Here is a 24,170-nt window from a genome sequence, read left to right as displayed (position 1 = left end):
TGATTCACCAACTACAACTGTATACATTAAATTGCCACAAAATCCCAAGAGAGAAAAATAGATAATAAATTTGGAAGATCAGATAAACAAATGTTCAGTCAGGGCAAGAACCAAAGTGATGTTTCAAGAGTGCAGACAGATCTTTTGGTGTTCCTGGAGTAGTTTATGGTACAAAACGTCTGCAGACACTGTGATTGTAGTAAAAACACAGAAATGCTGTGTTTACCTCCCATAGGAGGTAACGATATATCACTGACGCTTTGGGCCCAAGCCCTTCTTCAAGGTATATGATTAGGGTTAGGGTAGTATTGGGAGGTTCAAGAGCCTGATACCTTGAGGAGCTAGAATTTAGGCTTTGTGCCTTCTGCTTGAAGGGAAAATGAGAAGCAATGAGGAGAATTTGCTTTTCCCAGAGAGTGGTGAATCTATGATCTTTGCTGCCCATTGAAGCATTAGGAGGTGACCTCAGTAAGTATATTTAAGACAAGGTCGGATAGATTCGTACATAGTAGGCGACTCCTGCTCCTATTTCTTATGTGGTTGTGACCAGGATGATGGGGGTCCTTTATGGTGTTGGCTACCTTCATGAAGAAGCACCTTATATCATTGTTTGCAATGGACTTGGTTAGTTTTCTCCTTTGTGCAGCCTTTTGCGTCCCTGCACTCTTGCCTCTGAAGGTTGGTGTGTTAAAGTCAGCCCATGCTGTAATTAAATAAACAGTAGAACCAATTAAGTGTACAACAGTTTACTTTATATCTTTTTAAAAAAATTTTTCATTTTTCACACTATGAACCATACTGACCAAAATACACACAAACATTTCCCTCTTGAATATACACAGTGTCATTTTCTCCCCTTTTCCCCCCTCCCTCCTTCCCACCCCCCTCCCTACCCACTCAACGTTCAACATATACATTGCAATAAACCCATTAAACAATGTCATCACACAATAAAAGTATATAAGAAAATGGTATCATCTACTTTTACACACTGGGTCAGTTCATTTCGTCGTCTTCTCATTCAATCATTTTTTTGATGACGCTAGTTGGGAGAAAGGGTTCAAAGAAAGAATTCAGTAACTCGTTCTCTACACTGAGCCCCAACTCAAAGCCTGCAGAGTGTTCATTCCACTTTCAGACAGGGGTCTGCATGAGACCCTACAGGTTTCACACGAGTTTCACACAGCTGGTGTTCCCTGATTTTACACAACATGCTCCCCTGTGGTGTCTGCAGACAGCTGGGAAATGTCAGGCGTCCTTCCTCTTGGTTTTGTTTCTATCTCACTGCAGCACAGGGAAGGTCATGTTAGAAGCCAATTATATTCCCACCATATTACAAGGCAACTACTGTATTTTCTTACCTAATTCTCACCTTTGTTATGTTCATTAAACTTATTCTTTCACACAGCAGTGAATTGACCTGTTCCTCAACTGGTGACAGATTGTCTCATTGCCATCACATTGCTGCTTGTGGAATCTTGCTGTGTCCATCAGGGTTTAAATTTAAAGTAAATTACAACATACAGCACAGTAACAGGCCATTCTGGCCCATGAGCCCGTGCTGCCAAATTACACCCAATTAACCTATAATACCCTTATGTTTTGAAGGGTGGGAGGAAACGAGCTTCCAGGGAAAACTCACGCAGACATGTGGAGAACTTACCAACTCCTTATAGGCAGCGCAAGATTCGAACCCCTGTCCCGATCGCTGGCGCTGTAACAGCCTTGCGCTAGCCGCTCCACTTACCGTTCTGCCCTGTTGTCCCTCCAGCTTTTTACAACGAACAACTGCATTGAGTTCAAGAGCTGGGAAGTCATGTTTACAACTGTACTGGCCATTGGTAAGGCCGCACTATGGCGTGTGGTTCTGGTTGTCTAGTAATAGCTTGGAGGCCATTAAGCTGGGATAGATGCTTGAAAGACTCCTAGGGACAGAGGGATTAGGTTATAAGGAGAGGCTGGAACCTTTTCCTCTGGAGCAGGTTGAGGGGTGACCCAACTAAGGGATAGAGAACCATAAGGGGCATGGATATGATGAATAGCCACTGGGTAGGGAAATTTAAAACTAGAGGGCACAGAGATGGGAAAGATTTCAAAGGGGACCTGAGGGGAATCTTCTTAATATGACAGGGGTGGCCTGTGGAACGAGCTGCCAGAGGAAGGGGTAGAGGCAGGACTCCTCTTTTGGGGTTACAAAATTACTTCTGTCCCTTCTCCCATTCAAATCACCTTGTTTCCTCTCCAGCTTTAATTACCAACCCACTCTGTACTGTGTTAAACGGCTGGGGGAAAGAGAGCGCAGAGATGATAAGCATTCAGGGTTGGTGGAGGAGAGTTTGATATGTTAGACATGGGATTAAATACCGAGGAAATTAGCTCCTTCTCCTGTGCTAATGGCTTGTTCTAATTTCTGAAGCACCCCCTCCCTCCCACCCCCCGAACATTACTAACCTCTGCACCACCTCTCATCCTACCCTGACCTTTGAGGGACATGTTTATGTACCAATCAGCCACTGGGGCTTTCACACAGCTGTTGCCTGAATTTCCTGCTCTGCTCTTTAATCACATTTCCACACTTCATTAATTGCCATCTGTTGCAAGCTGGTCCCTGAAACCTCTGGGACCTTCTCGGCTCACTCTGGACAGGAATACTTTCGTTCCCCCTTTTTCAGCTGCAAGGCACAGCTCACCACGTCTTTAAAATGACGAAGAATGAGAGATTAGTCTATGATTTGTGGCCATGGTTTCAGGAAGATTTCGGCCCCAGGAGAGGATCCCAGGGGATGACTCTGCTCCGCAACATCCCTGCTCTTAACCTAGTCGCTGTGTCGTTTTCAAGATCATTAACTTCTGGGACTCGTTACCGATAATCTGCATGGAACTGAGGTCTTGACCTTGAGCAGCTGTAAAGTTTGATCTATTAACTTATGGAAGAGCAGATATTCAACAAGCCTGAGTGAAGATTCCAGATTCCTTTAGTGTCGTGTAATATGAAACGAGATTCCCTTCTGCCTGCCGTAAGGAAGAAAAATATGTTTTTTTAACATAGAACTTGCGTGATTTTTCCATTCTGAAGTGTCTCCCTACCTTCTGGGAGTGGCCGTTCACACAGGAACGACCAAAACTCCAAATACCCATATCACACCTCGAGTTTAGACAGAATACCCGATGTGTGGTATTTAAGGAGGCTGGACATCCTATTCATTCGCCCGTTGTTCACAGATCGCCTGCAGTTCAGTTTAGACTGCAGGTGATCCGTGAAAATAACTCGGGGTCGAGGAGGTAAAATGTAGGAATGGGAATGAGTCCTTATTCCGATCTTTTTACACAGACTGCATTCTGGGAAACTGGGAATAATTTCCTGGAATGCAAAGACCATGTAAAAAAAAAAAGAACATGAGTCACTGCTAGTGTCACTCAGGAGCCTTTTTAAAAAAATACTTTTAAAATAAATTTTAAACCACAATATAATTATATTGCATTCAATTGTAAATCATTTATTTAAAAAAATTGCATGTGGTAATATACTCCCATCCCCCTCAACCCACCCTCCGAACCCCCCACCCCTAACAAAAGAAAAAAAACTGGAGAATGCCAAGAAAATAAAACATTTCTACAGAAAAATCTATTGGAGGTTACCAAGAAGTGAGGTCTTCAGAAAGTCAATCTTACATGCAAACCAAAATTTTGAAAATATGGGCTCCATAATTTCCAAAAAATATTATATTTATCTTGCAAATTATATGTAATTTTCTCTAATGGTTTACAACTGCGAAGTTCTTCATGCCATACCTAAATCTATTTCTGACTTCCATGATATTGCTATACATTTTCTATCAACTGTTAAACCAATTTAACACAAATTCAATTTGATAAATATTTAAATTTAATTTTGGCCTTATTAGCTTAATATTATTCAGTAAAAATAACATTGGGTCCTGTGGGAATTTGACCCCAGTAATTTATCCCAAAAAAATTACCTACCCCTAACCAAAATTGTCTAATTTTAGGGCATTGCCAAGTTGAATGAAAAAAAAAGTTCCATCCTCAGATCTACATCTAAAACATAAATCTGATATGGCAGGATTTAATCTATTTAATTTTTGCAGAGTCAAATGTAACTAATATAAAAAATTATATTGAACTAACCTGTATCTTACATTTATAAGTTTAGTCACATTATTCTTACACAAACCCATCCAACCTTTTCAATTATTTGAGTATTTAAATCTAATTCCCAACTTAATCTTGATTGATGCACCTCAATTTTGGGGCCCTTAGAAGTAAATTGTAAATTACTGAAATAAATGTATTTACCGTAGTGTTAGAAATCAGTAATTCTAATTCATTTTGATTGTCGCTCGGCACCCCTTGCTGTACAAGAGAAAGGGAAGAAAAAGAAGGCCCTTCAGAGGTACTGAGTGTCCGTGGATTTGCCTCCAGCATTCCTGTGGCCTCTGCAGCTGCACAGACTCTTGTTCAATTCATCGGCAACTTAAGCTCCAGGTTCAAAGCTCCAAGACAATCAGAAAGCCTTCAGTGCCCTTCGGGAACCCTTCTTGCCCTCAGCAGCCTCTCTAATCCTGGCTCAGATTCCTGGTTCCCATGAGCCAGTCTCTAGCAGCCCGCAGCCCCTGTGGGTCACCCGACCACATCACTTAATGCCTGTGTGGATCCTTCAGCGGCTGAGTGCTTTGCTAGTCTGCCACTGTGTCCACCGTCCCTGTAGGATCATCTCCTCTGCTTCTCCTCAGCAGGGGGAAGGAGGGAGGTGTTCTTCCCATTTCTGGTGACTTGGTCTGCTGCCTCCCTGGAGTCTGCAACTCCTCGAGGCTGCTGCCGAACGCAGATGCCATCATCTTGGGCCCAGACCTCCATAGTTGCAGGATTTTAAATTAAAACACTGTTGGCTCCTTAATCTGGTTGTTTAAAGCCTGTACAGAGCTGTCGGCGTTCCAGAGATTTTGATTCCACCCCAGTCATGCTCTCTTCCCCAACTCTAAAATGTGAGCCTCCAGATTCAAGAATGTTTCTTTCCTGTAGTTATCAGTTTCTTAAATCGACATCTACTTACCACTAACTATTTTGTTATCTTTGGAATGTTTCCTTTTAGGGGAATGCTGACACAAGTATAGATAAACATAGAATATTCCAGCACAGTACAGGTACTTCAGTCCACAATGTTGTGCCGACCTGTATGTAAACCTACTCCACAACAATCTAGCCCTTCCCTACTTCACACCCATAATTCTCTACTTTTCTTACATTCATGTGCCTATCAAAGATTCTTATGAATCATAGATAGGGCAGCAAGGTTGGCATAGTGTTTAGCGCAACGCTGTTACAACGTCAGCAATCGGGACCGGAGTTCGAATCCTGCGCTGTCCATGAGGAGATTGTACATTCTCCCTGTGTTTGCGTGGGTTTTTTATTTTCAGGGCTCCGGTTTCTTCCCGCCGTTTGAAATGCACTGGGATTGTAGGCCAATTGGGTGTAATCGGGCAGGACGGGCTCGTGGGCCGAAAGTATCTGTTACAGTGCTGCGGGTCTAAATTTAAATTTTAAATTAAAAAAATTAATTTAAAATTAAAACTGATTATTGTACCAGCCTCCACCACCATCCCTGCCAATGCATTCCAGGCACGCACCACTCTCTATGTTAAAGTACTTACCTTTGACGTCTCCCCTGAATTTTTTTCCACTAACCTTAAACAAATGTAATGGATAATAAATACGGATATTTAAAATTGGTGCGCCTCACCGTTCATTTGCCAGTCACACAACACGCAATCTCAGGCAACTGGAAAATTCACTTATCCGGCACTTATCAATCCCTATTGGTGCTGGATACCAGGGGTTTTACTGTAGCTTTTTAATCCTCTGTTTCTCTTCATTGAGGTTTCCTTTCCTCTGTCTCCCTCGAGCTTTTACCAATTTTAGGTTTTGATTAATATTTTCCTGACCTACTTTGTTCAGCACAGATGGTTCATCTTTTCACTGACCCTCCTTCTCACTGAGATACGTTCCCACTCCGCATGATGAAAATCTGCTCAGATACCTGCTGCATTCATGTATGACCTCCCTCAGGTCTATTTTCCCAGTCTCTACATTTTTCTCCCTTTATAATTAACCTTATTTGGGTTAAGTGTACAAGTTCTGGACCCAAGGTGTTTGTCCTCAATCTACGATCTGGAATTCTACCACTATACCTGGAGATTTTTCACCACAAGATATCTTATTAATCATACCGTATTACACGTGGCTAAATCTAAATAGCTAGTTCCCAGGTTGGTTCTGCCACACTGATTTTAGGAATAATTCTTGTTGTACCCCACAAATTCCTCTTCTACAGTTAAAAATTTTAAATTTATTGCCTTAGTGCAGCGAGAAGGGTTCTTCTGCGAGCAGTCTAACAGGTTATCTCTAACATTCATACAGGCATGTAAAGAGCACGAAAAGGAAGATCAGTTAGCACTAAGCAAAGGTGGCGTGAGAGCACTGTTGTGGGGTTCATTCAGGAGCCTGATGGCTGTAGGGTAGAAACTGTCTTCAAGTTGGTGCGTGATTTCATACTCTTGAGCCTTCTCGCCGATGGGAGGACAGAGAAGAGAGTGTGTCTGGGGTGTGATGCAATCTTCAGTCTGTCGGCTGCCTTTCCCAGGCAGCAAGAGCTGTAGATGGGGTCTATGGAGGGGAGGGAGGTTTATGTTACATTCTGAACTGCATTCTCCACCTTCTGCACCTTCTCCTGACCTTGAGCAGAGCACTTCCTGTCACACGCTGTGATGCACCCAGTGAGTCTGCTCTTGATAGTACTGCTGTAGAGGTTGTTGAGGGGCAAGGGGGACATGCTGAACTTCCTGAGTCTTCCAGGAAAGTAGAGGCATTGGTGCACTTTCTTGACCATCACATCAACCTGATCTCCCAGATCAGGTAATTGGAAATGCTTATTCCGAAGAACCTGAAGTTATCTCCACTTTCCACTTCAGTGCCATTAATATGGACTCGGGGCCCCTCTCCTGAAGTCAATGATCCCCTCCTTCATCTTATTGACATTGAGAAAGAGGTGGTTATCTTGGCGCCATGCCGCTAGACTTTCAGTCTCTTTCCTGTATTCCATCTCATCATTATTTGACACCCGGCCCATGACCGTGATGTTGCCGAGAATGTGAAGATGGTGTTGGAATGGATTTAATTTGTACAGAGGTGTGTAGCAGGGAACTAAGTCCACAACCTTAGGGAGTGTCGGAGTTGAGTGTGATCATGGAGATGTTGTTATCCATCTTCCCTTCCTCTGTCCAATCAATATGCAGATTAAGATGACCCATGATAAATGCTGTTGTCTTCTTGCATGTCTTCAATATTTCCTCATGGATGCCTTTTCTGCAGTCGGACAGTTTTGGTGTCTTCTTTATCCTGCTCTTCATTACTTCCACCCAGGTAGAGATAAAGATCGCTTCATTGAGCACCTCGACCCTGACTGCTGCAGTAGCATGGATCTCCCAGTGGCCACCCATTTCAATTCTCCTTCTCATTCCCTTGCTGACGTGTCTGTCCATGGACTAATGCACTGCCAGACTGAAACCACCTGCAAATTGGAGGAAGAACACCTCATCTTTGTCTGGACACCCTCTAACCAGATTTCTCTGGTTTCTGTAACCCCCCTATCTTAGTCCCTGTCTCCTTTCACAGAGCCAAAATCAATTCTGATCTTTCCTCTTATCATATCCAATGAACACCCTTTGTTGGTCTGGTCTCCTCCCCTCCCATTCTTCCCTCCCCCTCTCTCTCTCTCTCTCTCCTCTCTCTCTCTCTCTCTCTCTCTCTCTCTCTCTCTCTCTCTCTCTCTCTCTCTCTCTCTCTCTCTCTCTGTCTTTATTGAGGCACCTGCCTGCATTTTGCTCATACCTTGAAGAAGGGGTCAGGGCCAAAATCTCGGTTATCTATCTTTACCTCCTATGGATGTTGTGAGTTCCTCCAGCATTTACTACAATCACAGCGTCTGCAGACTTTCACGCTTCACTCCATTACTTCCACCCAAACTGACTCCATATCACAATAACTATATCACTCTCTCTCCTCTCTACTGACACCTTCCTTGGTTAACAAAACTGCCCACCTTCCTTCTGCCGAGTTTGGAACATTGAGAAACCTGCAACCACATCTCTGTAATGCCTTTGAATCAAACCCATTTATTTTGATTTAGGCTGGCAACTCATCTGTCTTGTTAAATACTTAAAGGGCCTCGAGCTTTTTTTTTTACAATCATTAAGTTGCCCTTTACAATTTTTGCTGCGCAATTTTGCTCAGATTTTCTGCCCCTTTGATTTTCATTCATCCCTTCACTACCCAGTCCCAGTCTCGATGGAGGATTCTGACCTGAAATGTCGACCTTCCCACCCCCCCACACCGGTGCTGAGCTCCTCCAGCAGATTGTGTTTTGCTCCAGATACCAGCATCTCATCTGCCTCTAGTTTCTCTCATTTATTTTTGATTTATTAAACTTTCAAACTCTCTCTGCCACCCCATGATTTTCAAGCCATATGTAGATTCTTAATCCCAATGGAATCACTCCATCCTCCCCACCCCAACCAGCTCCCCACGAATTTACCACATCAAAGTTTGGGTGGCGCACTTAGCTGTAACCATGCTAGAGACCGGTGTCCAAATCCGACGCTGTCTGTAAGGAGTTTGTACGTTCTCCTTGTGTCTATGTGGGTTTCCTCTTGCCCATCAAAACACACAGGCAATTTGTTAATTGGGTGTAACTAGGGGGAATGGGCCGGAAGGGCCTGTTACAGTGCTGTATGTCTATATTTTAAAAAAATTAAATGTTGAGCCCAGATTTACTTCTCAGATCTTAATTACCGCACTTGCCTCAGTTGATAATTTGGCAATGTTGATCTAGATTTTTTCCAATACTGTCATGTGTACATTGAGAAACTTTATTTTGTGCGCTGTTCAAAATCTGGCAAGGAGTTGGCATGTTCTTAGAACACCCTGGGCTGGAAAACAGGGATAGTGTTTTAATTCCATCACCCCCCCTCAGAACTGGGAGAAGTTTTGAGATCCAGAGGAAGTTTGAAGATAGGAGAAAAAAATAAATGGGAAGTTGGGACAAGGTGGAAAAAGGAAAATTAAATGCCTAAAGCAATGGTTCTCAACCTTTATTTTCCACTCATTTGCCACCTTAGGTAATCCCTTACCACAGAGCATCTATGGTAAGTGCTCTGTGGTCAATAGGGCATTACTTAGGATGGTATGTGAGTGGGGGAGAAAAGGTTGAGAACCACTGGCCTAAAGAGATGATCGTGCAGGAATGAGGGGAGGTCAGACGATGGCTTTGGGATCGGCATAGAGAAAGGTTGTCTGGGGATGGTATACATTAAAAGAAAGGAAAAACAAATAGAAATGTAAAAATATTGGGAATGTGGATGATCTGGAAGGCTGCGATGGGAGTGCGGTCAGAAGGAAAGGTGCTGTTCCTTGTGCTTGCACTGAGATTTCGTTGGGGTTCTGAAGAAGGTGAGGGTGGAAAGGGGCAGTGAGATGGAGAATTGATTAATAGTTGGCCAAAAGCTCAGGCCGCGGTTGGTGAGTTTATTTATTCACACCAAGTGGGCGTCAATGACATCAGCAACTTTAAATGCCCCTTAACTGAGGAGGTATTTGTGAGTCAACTAGTTTGAAGGATCTGGGTCACAAACAGGCCAAACTGTGTAAGATTTCCTTCCTGGATAATGCATTTTTTGTAATAGTGTCCAATAACTCTTATTTGCATGATATTTTTGAATATTTATTTTATGTATTGCACAGTTAGTTTGTTTACATTTTTATTTTTCTATATTCATATTTTCATAAGTATAGTTTTTTGCACCATTGATAAGTTGAAATTCTACCTGATGTGCAGGAAAAAGGAACCTCAGGATTGTATGTGATGTCATGAATGTACTCTGACAATAAATCTGAACTTTGAACAGTCCACACATCATCTTCATTGGGACAAGTGTGAAGAGTTGCATTTGTCGATGTGGGTGAAGAGAGAGAGACCAAGGCATAAAAGTGCAGAGTTTCCTGAAAGTGGTGACATGAGAGGGAGTGGCGAACAAGGCATATGGCACGCTTACCTTCATTGGTCAGTGCACTGAGTACAGATTTTGGGATGTCATGTTACAGTTGTAGAAGATGTTGGTGAGACTGCATTTGGAGCATTGAGTGCAGTTCTGGTCACTGTGGTGGAGGAAGGATGTTGTTAAGTGAGCGAAGGTGCAGAAAAGATTCACAAAAATTGACTTGAGATTTAAAGGGAGAGACTGAATAGGGTGGAGCTATTCCCCGGAGTGGAGTAGGCCGAGGGGCAACCTTATAAAGGTTTATAAAATCATGAGAGGCCCAGGCAGAGTTGTCAGCAAACACGCTTTTCTCGGGGCAAGACTAGCAAACACCAGCAGACATCTGTACAAGGGAGACTTCAGGGGTAAGATTTTTACACATAGAGTGGAAGGTGCCTGGAATACATGGCCAGGAGTGGTGGCGGAGGCTGGTACTATAGGAACTTTTAAAAGACTCTTGGACAGGCACATGGATGCATTAAAATAAAGGGTTATGGATGTGAGGTAAGGAAGGTTTATATAGGTTGGCACAACATCGTGGACCAATGGCCCTGTACTGTGCTGGATTGTTCGACATTGGGGAAGATGAGAGGAGGAAGATTGAAAGGGAGCTGAGGGGTAGATTCACACAAATGGCAGAAAAAGGTACAATTACAATGTTTAAAAGAACTTGGGCAGGTTCACAGAGAGGAGAGGTTTAGCGGGAAATGAACATGATGCAGCCAAGTGGAACCAGCTCACATTGGCACCTGGCCAGCATGGGCGAGTTGGGCTGAAGGGCCTGCTTCCATGCTGTAAGTCTCTGTGTTTCCATGACAATTTGCAATGAATCCATTGTACTATAGAATGTGGGAATGAGAGTGCTTGGCCTGTCTTCTTCCAGGGATTGATGATCCTCATCAACATGGCCGTGGACTGTCACTGGCGGACTTTAACAGAGACGGAAAGGTGGACATAGTGTACGGCAACTGGATGGGGCCACACCGTTTCTACCTTCAGACCACTGTGAATGGAAAGGTCCGATTTCGGGTAAGAATGCATGGTGATCTCCAGTTATCTCATGGCAGGTTTTACCTCCAGGGGTCTTTCCTTTTCGTGGAGATGTTGGGGAATGTGATTATCCACTGCTGTTCTCACGCATCCCCTTACTTGGGTCAAGCACCTTCTCATGGAACATGGGCACAAAGATCGGAGGTTAGCTCCAACCTTTTACAGCGCATGTAACTGACTTGAATGGAAGCACCAAACATACAATTGGTAACGTGTTGAAAATGCAAAGAAAGATTGGCAAATAAGTTGTGAAAGGGAAATAAGGAGACCTCAAATGTATGTGTGTGTATACAAACACGTGTGCATATGTGTATGTCTATTTATACAAATGCACACACGTGTATGTGTGTGCAAACATATATGATGTGTGTATATGTGAGTGTGTGCAGACACAGACAAATACACACAAGTCCTTTACAAGATTTCCTTCATTCCCGAGGCAGCGGGAGCTGTAGATAGACGATGGAGGGAATGGAGGTGTGTGTGCAACGGTCTGAGCCATGTTCATAACCCTCTGTGGTTTCTTGAATTCTTGGGTGGAGCAGTTCCCATCTGACATGGTGATGCAGCCAGAGATGGGTACTGCCTTGCCATCTTGTTTGTTGTAAGTTGAGGATAAGCCACCACAGGGTATCCTGGCAGGACCGCCAGTCTTTCTTGATGGTGATCTGCTTTTGGCAGTCTGAGTAGCCAGAGGTAGTGAGCCTGTGTGAGTGTGTGTACCTGGGTTGGGTGGGGGGGGGGGGGGGGGGGAGGTGGTGTAACTGTGTGTGTGTCCAGGTCCCAGGTCTGAGTGAATGTGTGTAATTGTGTATGCCCAGGACTATGTGTGTGCCAAGTCCATGCAACATCTACATCTCCAAGCATCTTTTAATTACCTTTGCTGTTGGACCATGACATCACTCTGCACAGGCCTCGAGCTAGCCAGTGGTCAGCTCACGTAACCTCAACGGAATGCACAGAAAAAAATGTAAAGACTCTCTATCAGAGCATTGAACTGTGATAGATGTGTTAATGGTTCAACAAGACATTCTGTGTCCAGTTTGAAATTGTATTTCATTGTGGTTTGAAGTACCTGCTGTAGGTCTTTGGACTGAAGCATAATTTTATCAATTATTTTCCAATACCATCTCAGTTTGTACAACCAAAAAGATTCAACATACAGAGGGGAAAGAGTAATTATGATTCTAAATAGTACTGCCATGGATTGAATATTGGTGCTCGGTATAACTCAATCGATTATCAAGAGCAGGGAATTGCTGCTGAACCCAGGATAATTTAGGATGTCAATCATGAATCCAGGCACTAAACAACCCTCCACAGATGGGTCAACAGCCAACATCCCCAGCATTTCAAATTTATGTGCTTAACATGAAAATCAGAGGAATGCGGTTTAATTCACCGAGGGAATGCAGCAAACAAGCTCTACTCTGGATCCTGAGAGGGCCAGACTGTCAGATCCACCACACCCCTCATGATTTGCTAACCTCCACAAGGTCCCCCCCTCATGCTCCTATTGCTCCAGGGAGAAAAGTCACAGCCTATCCAGCCTCCTTTTAAGCTAAGCCCTCTAGTCCAGGTAACAAACTTTTATTTACAACACAGTAGAAGCCGGTTCCAGCCATTTAAACGTGTTCTGCCCAATTACACGCAAATGAACCTACAGCCCTTGAACGTTTTGGAGAGTGGGAGGAAACCGGAGGATTCAGAGGAAAGCCACGCAGACACGGAAGAATGTACAGACCCCTGTCAGTGCTGGATTCGAATCTGGGTCACTAGTGCTGTCATAGTGTTGGACTAACCATGCCACCATAACTATAACATTAGTCAGAATTGAGGAATTTGAGGAGAGAACAGGAGAAAACACTGAGGAAGAAACACAGGCTGAGATCTTGTTGAATGGTGAAGGTCTGAGGTGGCTAAGTGAATTCTTACCTTGCCTCATATCCCAACCTGGGGCTTAACCTGAAGGAGCAAAGGGGCATTGGAGGGACTCAGTGGGTCAAGTAGCATCAAGGGAGAGAAGAGGACAGTCAATGCTTTGGGTTGGTACCGCTTCTAACTCTCTCTCCCCACAGATGCCACCTGACCCACTGAGACTCTCCAGCTTCACTCTCAGGATCCTAGCATCTGCAGTCCCTGTATTTCTGAGTTTCAATTGTTAATCCCTTGATTAGCCGTGTCAGGATTTTCGAGAGTGCTGCTTTCTCTCTGCACCATCAACATTGACACGGATGTTTTGCCCTCGGGCCTGAACACTCCAGCGTCCGAGCCCTGAGTGGCGCAGTGGTCCAGTGGCAGAGTCGCTGCCTCACAGCTCCAGACACCCCGGTTCTATCCCAATCTCTGGTGCTGTCTAGGCAGAGTTTACATGTTCTCTAGCTTCTTCCCACATCCCAAAGATGTGTGGGTGGGTGGGTTATTTAGCCCTTGTGTGGTTGAAGGTTCAGAACTGAGGGTGGGGGGGGGGGAGTTTTAAATGGGATTCATGTAAATGGGTGGAAAATGGCCTAACTCTCGGCCCAAGGATGTAAGACAAATAGAGGGTTATGGGTGTGAGAGAGGGAAGGATGAGATTGTTGTGGTGCGGTTTACATAGACTTGGCCTGGGTGGCAATAAGATCAGATCCTTCCTGTGCAACCAATATCACCCACAAAGTACATTGACTTTGAGATGACCGTGGTGGAGAGGAGACAGTCGCCCAGCTCTTTGCAGAATATAGTTTCGCTAAGAGTGTGTGGAGAAGGATGCAAGGGGACTTGTCATGGTTCATTCCCAGCAGCAGTGTGACAGAAGACTCTCTGTTCCCGGAGTCAGAACTGCTGGAAGACCATCCACTCGGTGTCAGACACACTTTAGTTTGCCTGAAATCTGTTGGTCTTTCAGCATTCTGAGATGTCGGTGAGGGGATGCTGCCGACTGGCGCATTCCGGGCTGCAGAAGTACGCGCTGAGGGACGCACTGAGGCTTGGTGCAGCTAACATGAGAGCACTGGGGGAAGGACCACAGTCTCGAGTCCTCCTGCTACTGGGGCTGAGACTGAGGGAAAGCTCCTCAAACAACAGAGTGGGGATTAACAACAAGAACCACAGTGGGAACAATCGTGTAAATAGAAAATAAGTGTAACATTGAACAGTGATGGAAATATATGGATCCTACACTAAGGGTGAGAAGGGACTTTGAACAAATTTCCTCGTTAATTTATTATGAATAAAGTCTATTTTTTGTTTAAAAAATTTCATGGGCTGAAGGATCTCTACTGTGCTGGATGTTCTATGTTCTACACTAGTGGTTTTCAAACCTTTTCTTTCCACTCACATTCTACCTTAATTAATCCCTATGCCATAGGTTCTCCATGATTAGTAAGGGTAGAAAGAAAAAGTTTGATCGTACATAATTGACTCGTTATGTGCACGGTTTCATAACTCCAAAGGTAATGGACCAATGACTACTTTTCTCAAGCAAAACATTTCAGTAACAATTGGGTCAAGAGCAGTGGTTCTCCCCCTTCCCTTCCTACTCACATCCCACCTTAAATCACCGTTGTGGCTATCCTTCGAGATCGAGGATGATGGCCTTCGTTCCATTTTCCACAGAGCGAAGACGCCTATGTGTGTATTTGTTTAATGTGTACTTGATGTTGCACCCCAAGAAGCACACGATACTTCACAAATCAACCAACTAATTCCAATGGCATGAAAACCACGATGATTGGAACTGATGGATCTGTTGCAGCCTTTTTCCACCTTCACAGCCATTGTGTTCAGAGTAACTTCGTCCACCTGTTCCACCGTTGAGGACTAGGTTGAATTTTTCTTCTTTTTTGGGGTTTTTTTTTCTCTTTTTTCATATATTGTTATTAATTATATCTTTTTTTTTAGAGATAGTTCACACCCTAAACTGATCAAAAATTTTTTTTTATGATATATTTTTATTCTGTAATATTATTGTTTAATATCTCTGTATTAATTCATTACTTACTATGTATTTTTTTTATATCTCTTTGAACTGTATGTGTTTATAAATTATAATAATAATAAAAAGATTGAAAAAGAAAAGAATTGTCCTTTGACAAGGACCTCACCCATGGGTGACCCTACCAGGAGCACAGCTCCAGACGCCATCACTCTCAGGATCTCATGACCACACAAGGTTCTCCACCTTGACGAGGAGACCACCTTAAGCAATCCCTTACAAATCACAGAGCACCAATGGCATAGGGAATACTTAAGGTGGTATGTGAGTGGAAATAAAAAGTTTGAAAACCACTGTTCTACACCTTTGGGAGATGGATTGTTGGAGTTCTCTACCCCAAATGGCCTCCTCCTGCTCCCATTTCTAACGTCGTTGCAGAGGGAAGTCCTCGGTGTTCATCCCAGTGCTCCAACACAGCACTGTTCTTCACTTATCTCACATCTTGAAATACACCAATAATTCTGAAGTTCTAACCAAGGCCTTCATCAATTGCGGTTGGACCAGTTGTTGGGACGAACTGCGAAAGTCACATACCAAATCCTGCCCTTTGACCAATAGGGACATTTAAAAGACTCTTAAACAGGCACAAGAATGCAAGAAAACTAGAAGAGTTTGGGTGTGAGGGAGGGAAGGGTTAGTTTGTTGAGTAGGCTTATATGGGTCAGCACAACATTGTGGGCTGAAGGGTCTGTACTGTGCTGGAATGTTCTATAATCCCTGGGAGTGGTGTGGTTTCCCGATCAGTAAACAATCAGGGCTTTGTTGAAATGTTAGCATTGGATTTATATCTTCACTTCCCCTTGCAACTGGTTCTCCTCTGTGTTTCTCACCATCCTGTCTTGGAGGTGTTATCATCGGAGGGTCTAAATACTGGACCTCCTTCTCCAACTGCGTGAATGGAGCATCTTCACCTGAAGGACAGTAGAGGTTCACAAAGGTGGCCTATCTCTCCCAAACCCTCCACCCCCATCTTCTTGGTGGCAACGAAAGATGGGCAATAAATGGTGGTCATACCAGCAACACCAAAATGAATTAAGTGTAAATTTTCTCGCTGTCAGAATTCTTGACCAGTGATCAGAAGCATGAGTTCAAAACACAGCTGGGGAATTAAAACCAATTCTGACCACAAACCGACCAGACTGTTGTATACAAGCGGTCAAGACCACTAATATCTTCCAAGGGAGGAAATCTGCTCTCTTAAGAGAGTGGTAGTGGACGATCCCCTCTTTGACTGGAGCCTGTGACTAGTGGTGTGCCTCAGGGCTCAGTGCTGGGACCATTGCTGTTTCTCATCCATTTTTTAATGATCCAGATGATCATGTGGTAAATTTGATCAGCAATAAGACTGGGCGTGTAGTGGACAGTGAGGAAGGCTTTCAAAGCTTGCAGAGGGGTCTGGACCAGCTGGAAAAATGGGCTGCAAAATGGCAGATGGAATTTATTGCAGACAGTGTGAGGTGTTGCATTTTGGAAGGACAAACCAAGAAAGGACGTACATGGTGAATGGTAGGGTACTGAGGAAGCAATAGAACAGAGGGACCTGGGAACCTGAAAGTGGTATCACAAGTGGATACGGTTGTAAAGAGAGCTATTGGCCTTCATAAATCAAAGTATTGATTACAGGAGTTGGGATGTTATGTTAAAGTTGTATAAGACATTGGTCAGGCCAAATCTGGAGTATTGTGTGCAATTTTGGTCACCTAACTACAGGAAAAATATCAATAAGATAGAAAGAGTGCAGAGAAGATTTACTAGGATGTTGCCCAGACTTCAGGAACTGAAACTTTATTCCCTAGAGTGTAGAACCCCAACCAACCAATTTTCCCTTGCAACCGCTGCAACCGTGTCTGCCTGTCCCGCATCGGACTTGTCAGCCACAATCGAGCCTGCAGCTGACGTGGACATTTACCCCCTCCATAAATCTTCGTCCGCGAAGCCAAGCCAAAGAAAAGAAGAAGAATGAGGGAAGATTTGAGTTTTTCAAAATTATGAGGGGTGTAGGCAGAGCTAATGCAAGTCGGCTTTTTCTACTGAGGATATGTAAGATACAAACCAGATGACATGGGTTAAGGGTGAAAACGGAAAAGCTTAGAAGGAGCATTACAGGGAACCTCCGCACAGAGAGTGGTGGGAGTGTGGAACGAGTGAAGATGTGAACACAGGGAACCTCCGCACAGAGAGTAGTGGGAGTGTGGAACGAGGTGAAGATGTGAACACAGGGAACCTCCGCAAAGAGAGTGGCGGGAGTATGGAACGAGCTGAAGAAGTGAACACAGAGAACCTCCGCAAAGAGAGTGGCGGGAGTGCGGAACGAGCTGAAGAAGTGAACACGGTACCTCCCCACAGAGAGTGGCGGGAGTGTGGAACAAGCTGAAGATGTGAACACAGGGAACCTCCACACAGAGAGTGACGGGAGTGTGGAACGAGCTGAAGATGTGAACGCAGGGAACCTCCGCACAGAGAGTGACAGGAGTGTGGAATGAGCTGAAGAAGTGAACACAGGGAACCTCCCCACAGAGAGTGACAGGAGTGTGGAATGAGCTGAAGTGAACACAGGGAACCTCCGCACAGAGAGTGGCGGGAGTGTGGAACGAGCTGAAGAAGTGAACACAGGGAACCTCCGCACAGAGAGTGACAGGAGTGTGGAATGAGCTGAAGAAGTGAACACAGGGAACCTCCCCACAGAGAGTGACAGGAGTGTGGAATGAGCTGAAGTGAACACAGGGAACCTCCGCACAGAGAGTGGCGGGAGTGTGGAACGAGCTGAAGAAGTGAACACAGGGAACCTCTGCACAGAGAGTGGCGGGAGTGTAGAACAAGCTGAAGATGTGAACACAGTGAACCTCCACAAAGAGAGTGGCGGGAGTGTGGAACAAGCTGAAGAAGTGAACACAGGGAACCTCCGCACAGAGAATGACAGGAGTGTGGAATGAGCTGAAGAAGTGAACACAGGGAACCTCCCCACAGAGAGTGACAGGAGTGTGGAATGAGCTGAAGTGAACACAGGGAACCTCCGCACAGAGAGTGGCAGGAGTGTGGAACGAGCTGAAGAAGTGAACACAGGGAACCTCCACACAGAGAGTGGCGGGAGTGTGGAACGAGCTGAAGAAGTGAACACAGGCACAATTTTAACCTTTGAGAAAAGTTTGGACAGGTACTTATTTGGGAGGGGTGTGGAGGGGGTTAGGGTTTGGGAGCAGGTCAGTGGGAGAATAATAGTTCGGCATAAACTAGAAGTGCCTGTTTTCTGTGCTGAAAAGTTCTAACCTTGTTTGATCTATATTTGACTTTGGACCAGATCTAGCTGACATCTCATGTAGTCCAGCTCACGAGCAATTCAGGATAACAGTAAATACTGGCGTCGGCATCTTAAGAACAAACTTATAAAACAAGAAAAGAGTGAAAATAAGACACAATCCTCTCTCCCTGAAAAGCAGGTCATCCATTAAATTATAATTAACAGCTATACTATAGAGATACAAAGATTCAATAATATCCATGTCCCACAGGTGCCTTTGAGATTAACCCAAACGATTCAGATGGTTTGAAGTCAAATAATCACAGTCTCTCAGCTCTCTTATGTATCCTGCTACACCTAGTTTTAAAAAGATCATTATATGATCATTTCCTTAATAATTTATTTTTGGGTACAGTCTGGTTGACCTTTAAAATAGATCAAACACGTTGTGGATGTATGAACAATTTTGATAAATCTTTCGTCACCTAATCAATCCAGTGAATGATCATCTCCCTTGAGCTGAATGGTAGAATTGTGAACAGGTATTCGTTGTGCTTCTCCTCATAGTTAATGAGCAGTTAATGCGTCTGAAATTAGTAAATCAATATTATGCAGATTAAAGGGCTCACTTGAATGTTTTTATAACCTTCATTGCCTCACAGGGATAGTGGAGTTTGCAGCCGTCAAGGTTTCTCCATGCATGAGGGCCCTGTCCGCCAATTGCCCATGCTCCTTACTTGAAGGCTTTTACTGATGGGTTGTTATGATTGAGGAAGAACAAGGTGACAGGTCATGGGAGGAAAGCTCATATTCCAAGGGGAAGGGCATGTTCGACAGGAAACCACATGATGCTTTTTCAATTAACACGAGTTGAGCTGTTACCTTGGTAGTGCCTCTGTGACTGTGAAGACTGATCTGTCTGTGGACTCAGCTCCACCGACCTGTTTTTTCCTTATAATTCTATAATAATGCATAAATTCATCACATTTTTTACACAGCCCGCTGCGTTCCAGGAAATTATCCCATTTTCCCGGAATGCATGGTGTGTAAAATACTCGGAAATGGAGTGTGGGTGCCATTCCAGTGCCAACTTTTTTCCTCCTAGATCCCTTGTCATTTTCCCGGAACACCTGCAGTGTAAACTGCACCAGGCATTCCAGGACCAACTGGTTAATGAACACCAAGGTGAACAGTCAACGTCAATGTAGTGGCACTGCTTCAATGGGCAGAGAATTCCACAGATTCACCACTCTCTGGGAGAAGCCATTCCTCCTCATCTCTGTCCTAAATCTCCTCCCCTGAATCTTGAAGCTATGTCCCCTAGTTATGATCTCACCTGCCAGTGTGTACGAACCTCCCAACTTCTTTCGTGTTTATTCCTTTCATAATACATGCTTGCAGTAAAACCCCTATTATCTGGAATTCAAGCAGCTGACCAAAAAAATCACGTAAATTAAATAGGAAAAAAAATGCATAAGTTTAAAATCGGCATGCCTCGCCATTAGTTTGCCAAGCACACAACGCACAATCTCAAGGAGCTTGAAAATTAATTTGTCCAGCATATACCAATCCCTATAGATGGCGGATACCAGAGATTTTACTGTATTTCTGTAAGATCCCCCTTATCCTTTGAACGAGTATAATCCTAGTCCATTCAATCTCCCCTCATCTCTGGAAGCAGCCTGGTGAACCTCCTCTGCACCCTCCAAAACCATTCTCGTAAGGACATTAGGACTGCCTGCATTTCTCCAGGAGCGGCCTCCCCAGGGCCCTGTACTCTTGCAGCAGAACCTTCCTGCTCTTAAATTCAATCCCGCCAGCAATGAAGAACAATATCCCATTTGTCTTCTTGATTACCTACTGCACCTGCAATCCAACCTTTTGCTTTTCTTGGGCAGCACAGTCGACGTAGTGGTCAGCGCAACACCCTTGCAGCGCCAGTGATTGTGACTGGGGTTTGAATCCCGCACTGCCTGTAAGGAGTTTGTACATTCTCCCCGTGTCTGCGTAGGCTTTCCCCGGGGGCTCCAATTTCCTCCCACTATTTGAAAAATACAGTGGGTTGTAGGTTAATTGGGTGTAAATTGGGCGGCACGGGCTCATGGACCAAAATGGCCTGTTACCGCGCTGAATGTCTAAATTTAAATATAAATTAAAAAATTTAAGCGACACAGCAACTGTTTCAGCTCCCCCGTCAGCTATCTCATAAGCAATTCCTAGACTGCTGCCAGAGTAAAGGCTCCTCTAACTACTGGCCACGGAACAGTAAAGGCCAGCCTTCAGAACAAGTGCTTCGACAGTCAACATCTTGTCGTTGCGGTCTCATTTATTCTGTGGCGTAGTCATCAGGCTGCAGATGTACAATTCAAATCATTTGTCATCAATCAGCCAGCCACACAGCCGGGTTTCCCTTGTTAAGAGAACAGATTGCATGTTTAAACTTACTCAGGCCCCTACTGTGACAGTACTGGCTGTCACAGAGCTGATATACTGCCTGTTAGGGCACTGATGACATTTGAAATGAATGACCCCCAGAGTACTTTAACCTTCAAATGAATAATCACTTCTCCAGCCTGGGTGGAGTCCAGCAGTGCAAGCAAGTTGGCAATTTGCATTTATGTAGCAACCTTTGCAAGCTCCAGACATCCCACACCCCGTTACAGCTGATGAAGAACTGCTGTTGTTGTAATGTCAAGCTCAGCAAACTCCCGCTAAATCAATCATAAGATATAGCAGCAAAAGTAGGCCATTCAGCCCATCAAGTCTTCCCCACCATTCCATCATGGCCTGATCCATTCTCCCACTCAGCCCCACTCCCCTGCCTTCTCCCCATAACCTTTGATACCTTCATTAATCAGATACCTATCAGTCTTCGCCTTAAATACGCTCAATGCCCTGGCTTCTAGAGCTTCACCGCTCACTGGCTCAAGAAATTCCTCCACATCTCTGTTTTAAATGTGAACCCTTCATTCCTGAAGATGTATCCTTTTGTCCTTGACTCCCCTACCATGGGAAACAACTTTGCTACATCTACTTTAACATCTATTTTAAATTTTTACATTTTAAAAAAATTTTCATTTTCAATTTAAACATACAGCACAGTAACAGGCCATTTTGGCCCACAAGTCCATGCCACCCAATTACATTCAATTGACCTACACCTCTGTACGTTTAGAACGGAGGGAGGAAACCGGAGCCCCGGGGAAACTCCTCACAGACATGGGGACAACATACAAACTGCTAACAGGCAGTGCAGGGTTTGAACCCCGGTCCCGATCGCTGGCGCTGTAAAGGTGTTGCGTTAACCACTACACCAACCGTGCCTCCCCTTCATTCTTCTGAACTCCAAGGGATACAGTTCCTCATATGCTAACCCCTTTATTCCAGGAATCGTTCTTGTAAATTATTGGATAATCAGTTTTCTTTTGGGCCTCAGAGAATGTGTTGGAAACACTGAACAGGTCAGGCACTATCTGTGCAAGATGATGTTCCAGGTTGCTAACCTGTCTTAAAAGGTTTTATTTCAGTTTTTCACCCTCTGCATTTTGACCTAGTTGTGAACTGAGGCCTGATTGCTGGCTATGGCTAAGCCTATCGCCTCCCTGAAAATTATTAAATTTTCTATGGAAAATATTTTTTTAATCTGGCAAAATTATGGTGTTTAAAAAAATTAAAGATTGCCTTGAATCCAGGAAATGATTTACTTTTAGTAAAATGAAGGAAAAGTTTAAGATATGGTAAAATACAAAATTTTGTTAATATCAAGTTAAAAGATTCTTTTGTGAAATGTTTGGCCAAGATTTAGCATTACCAGCAGAGACAGAAATAGTTATTATTAAGTAATAGGGATGTAAAGAAATTCATTTATAAATCTAAACATGGGAGGTAGATTAAAATAAACAAATAGATGAACATAGATAGATTCAGATTTGTAGAGAGAGTATGAATAAATGTGGGATTTCGGTTAGTTCAATGTAATTTTATTCATCAGTTATATTTAATGCCACAAAAGTTACATAATATGAATTATATTTATTCAGATTAATGTTTTAGATGTGGAAAAGAAGTTGGTACTTTTTTTGCATTCGACTTGGCAGTGTTCCACAATTAAACCTTTTTGGCTTGATTTGGGTAATTTATTAGAATGAATAACTGGAGTTCGATTCCCACAGGAGATGTTAGAGGAATTAAACCTAAATTAAAATTGAATATATATCAAGTAAAATTTGTTCAAATTGCCTGGGCAACAGCTAGAAAATGTATTGCTATAGCTTGGAAGTCGGATACTGATCTGGGAATGGATCGATGGGATGCAGAAGTTCCACTCGAGAAAATTACTTATAATTTAATAGCTAAATATCATACATTTTGTGAAATATGGAATCCATATTTATAAACTGTTGGTATTAAAATTTAAATGAATCTCTAACATTTCCTTTCTTCTATCAGTCTCTATGAATATTTATGTTTAAAAAGATCAGAAAGTGAAGGGTTCCTGTTGTAGGTTTCTTGTCCTTTTTTTTTTAGCTTGTAGGGGGATGAGGGGAGGGAGTGGGGTGGGGATTTATAGGAGGTTTTTCTTTAGTATTTCTTTACTTTTTTATAAAATACCACATGTATTTGGATTAAGTTTGAAATATTGCAATATGTTTATTGAGTGGTTTTATATTAAATAAAATATAAAAAAAGCAGAGGAGGCTAAGGGGAGACATAAGGAGGCTCATAAAATTATTGGGACATAGATAAGGTAGATAATCCCTTATATTTATTACTCCTTATTTTTCTTGCATCCATGTCCCTACTGTACCAGCCTCCACCTCCACCCCCAGCAATGGATTTCAGGTACCCACCACTCTCTATGTAAAAAACGTACTCCTGACGTCTCCCCTAAACTTTCCTTCCCTCACCTTATGCACATGTCCTCTGGTGTTTGCTTCTGATCCACTGTGAAAAAGATGCTGGCTCTCCACCTTATCTATGCCTCTCATAATCTTGTGGACCTCTACGAAGTCACATCTCATCTCATCTTTGCTCCGTAAAGGAAAGCCCTAGTTCTGTTAACCTTGCCTCACAAGGCATGCGCTCCAATCCAATCAACATCCTGATTTCTCCGGCACATTTGTGTATTACACTCAACTGCAGCATCAGCAGACTCAGTGTAGAGAGACTAGATCAGCTGGAACTTGGCTCCTGGAGCATAGGAAACCAAGAGGATGACCTTCGATATAAAGCCATGAGGATGTAAAGATAAGATGGATGGTTAGGGATACAACAAGAGGCCATTGATTTAAAGAGAACATTTTAAAAGAGAACATTTTAAAAGGGGACTTGAGGGGCACCTTCTTCACACAGAGGGCGGAGAATGTGTGGAATGAGCTGCCAGAGGAAGTGGGAGAGATGGATACAATGACATTTAAAAGCATTTGGATATTATTCCAGAATATTTATATACATTTTTATATGATATTTCTATATGATTATTATGTGGTGTGTGTAAAATGTATTGTGTGTGTATGTGTGTGTACCATGGTCTGGAGACACACAGTTTCCTTTGGTTATAAAGGTACAATCAGATGATAGTAAATTTGAACGTGGACATGTAATTTTTAATTTAGTTTTAAATTTAAACATACAGCATAGTAACAGGCCCTTCTGGCCCATGAGCCCATGCTCCCCAAATTATCCCAATTTACCTACAACCCCTGAACATTTTTGAAGGGTGGGAGGAATCCCACACAGACACGAGGAGAACGTGCAAACTCCTTACAGACAGCACTGGATTCAAACCCGGGTC

The 24,170-nt window shown here is 43.5% G+C and overlaps 1 protein-coding gene across 2 annotated transcripts in view; it reads left to right on the top strand.

Annotated features, from left to right (window-relative positions):
- crtac1b (cartilage acidic protein 1b) overlaps nt 1-24,170 on the top strand; it is a 169,718-nt gene that overhangs the window by 83,500 nt on the left and 62,048 nt on the right. For both annotated transcript variants that reach the window (XM_069900328.1, XM_069900330.1), the window contains exon 7: nt 10,996-11,141. In XM_069900328.1, coding sequence (XP_069756429.1) covers nt 10,996-11,141 — 146 coding nt within the window. The remainder of the gene's footprint in view (nt 1-10,995; nt 11,142-24,170) is intronic.

The sequence above is a fragment of the Narcine bancroftii genome, chromosome 10, assembly GCF_036971445.1.
Source record: "Narcine bancroftii isolate sNarBan1 chromosome 10, sNarBan1.hap1, whole genome shotgun sequence".
NCBI lineage: Eukaryota > Metazoa > Chordata > Chondrichthyes > Torpediniformes > Narcinidae > Narcine > Narcine bancroftii.
This window is presented reverse-complemented; position numbering and strand designations above follow the sequence as displayed.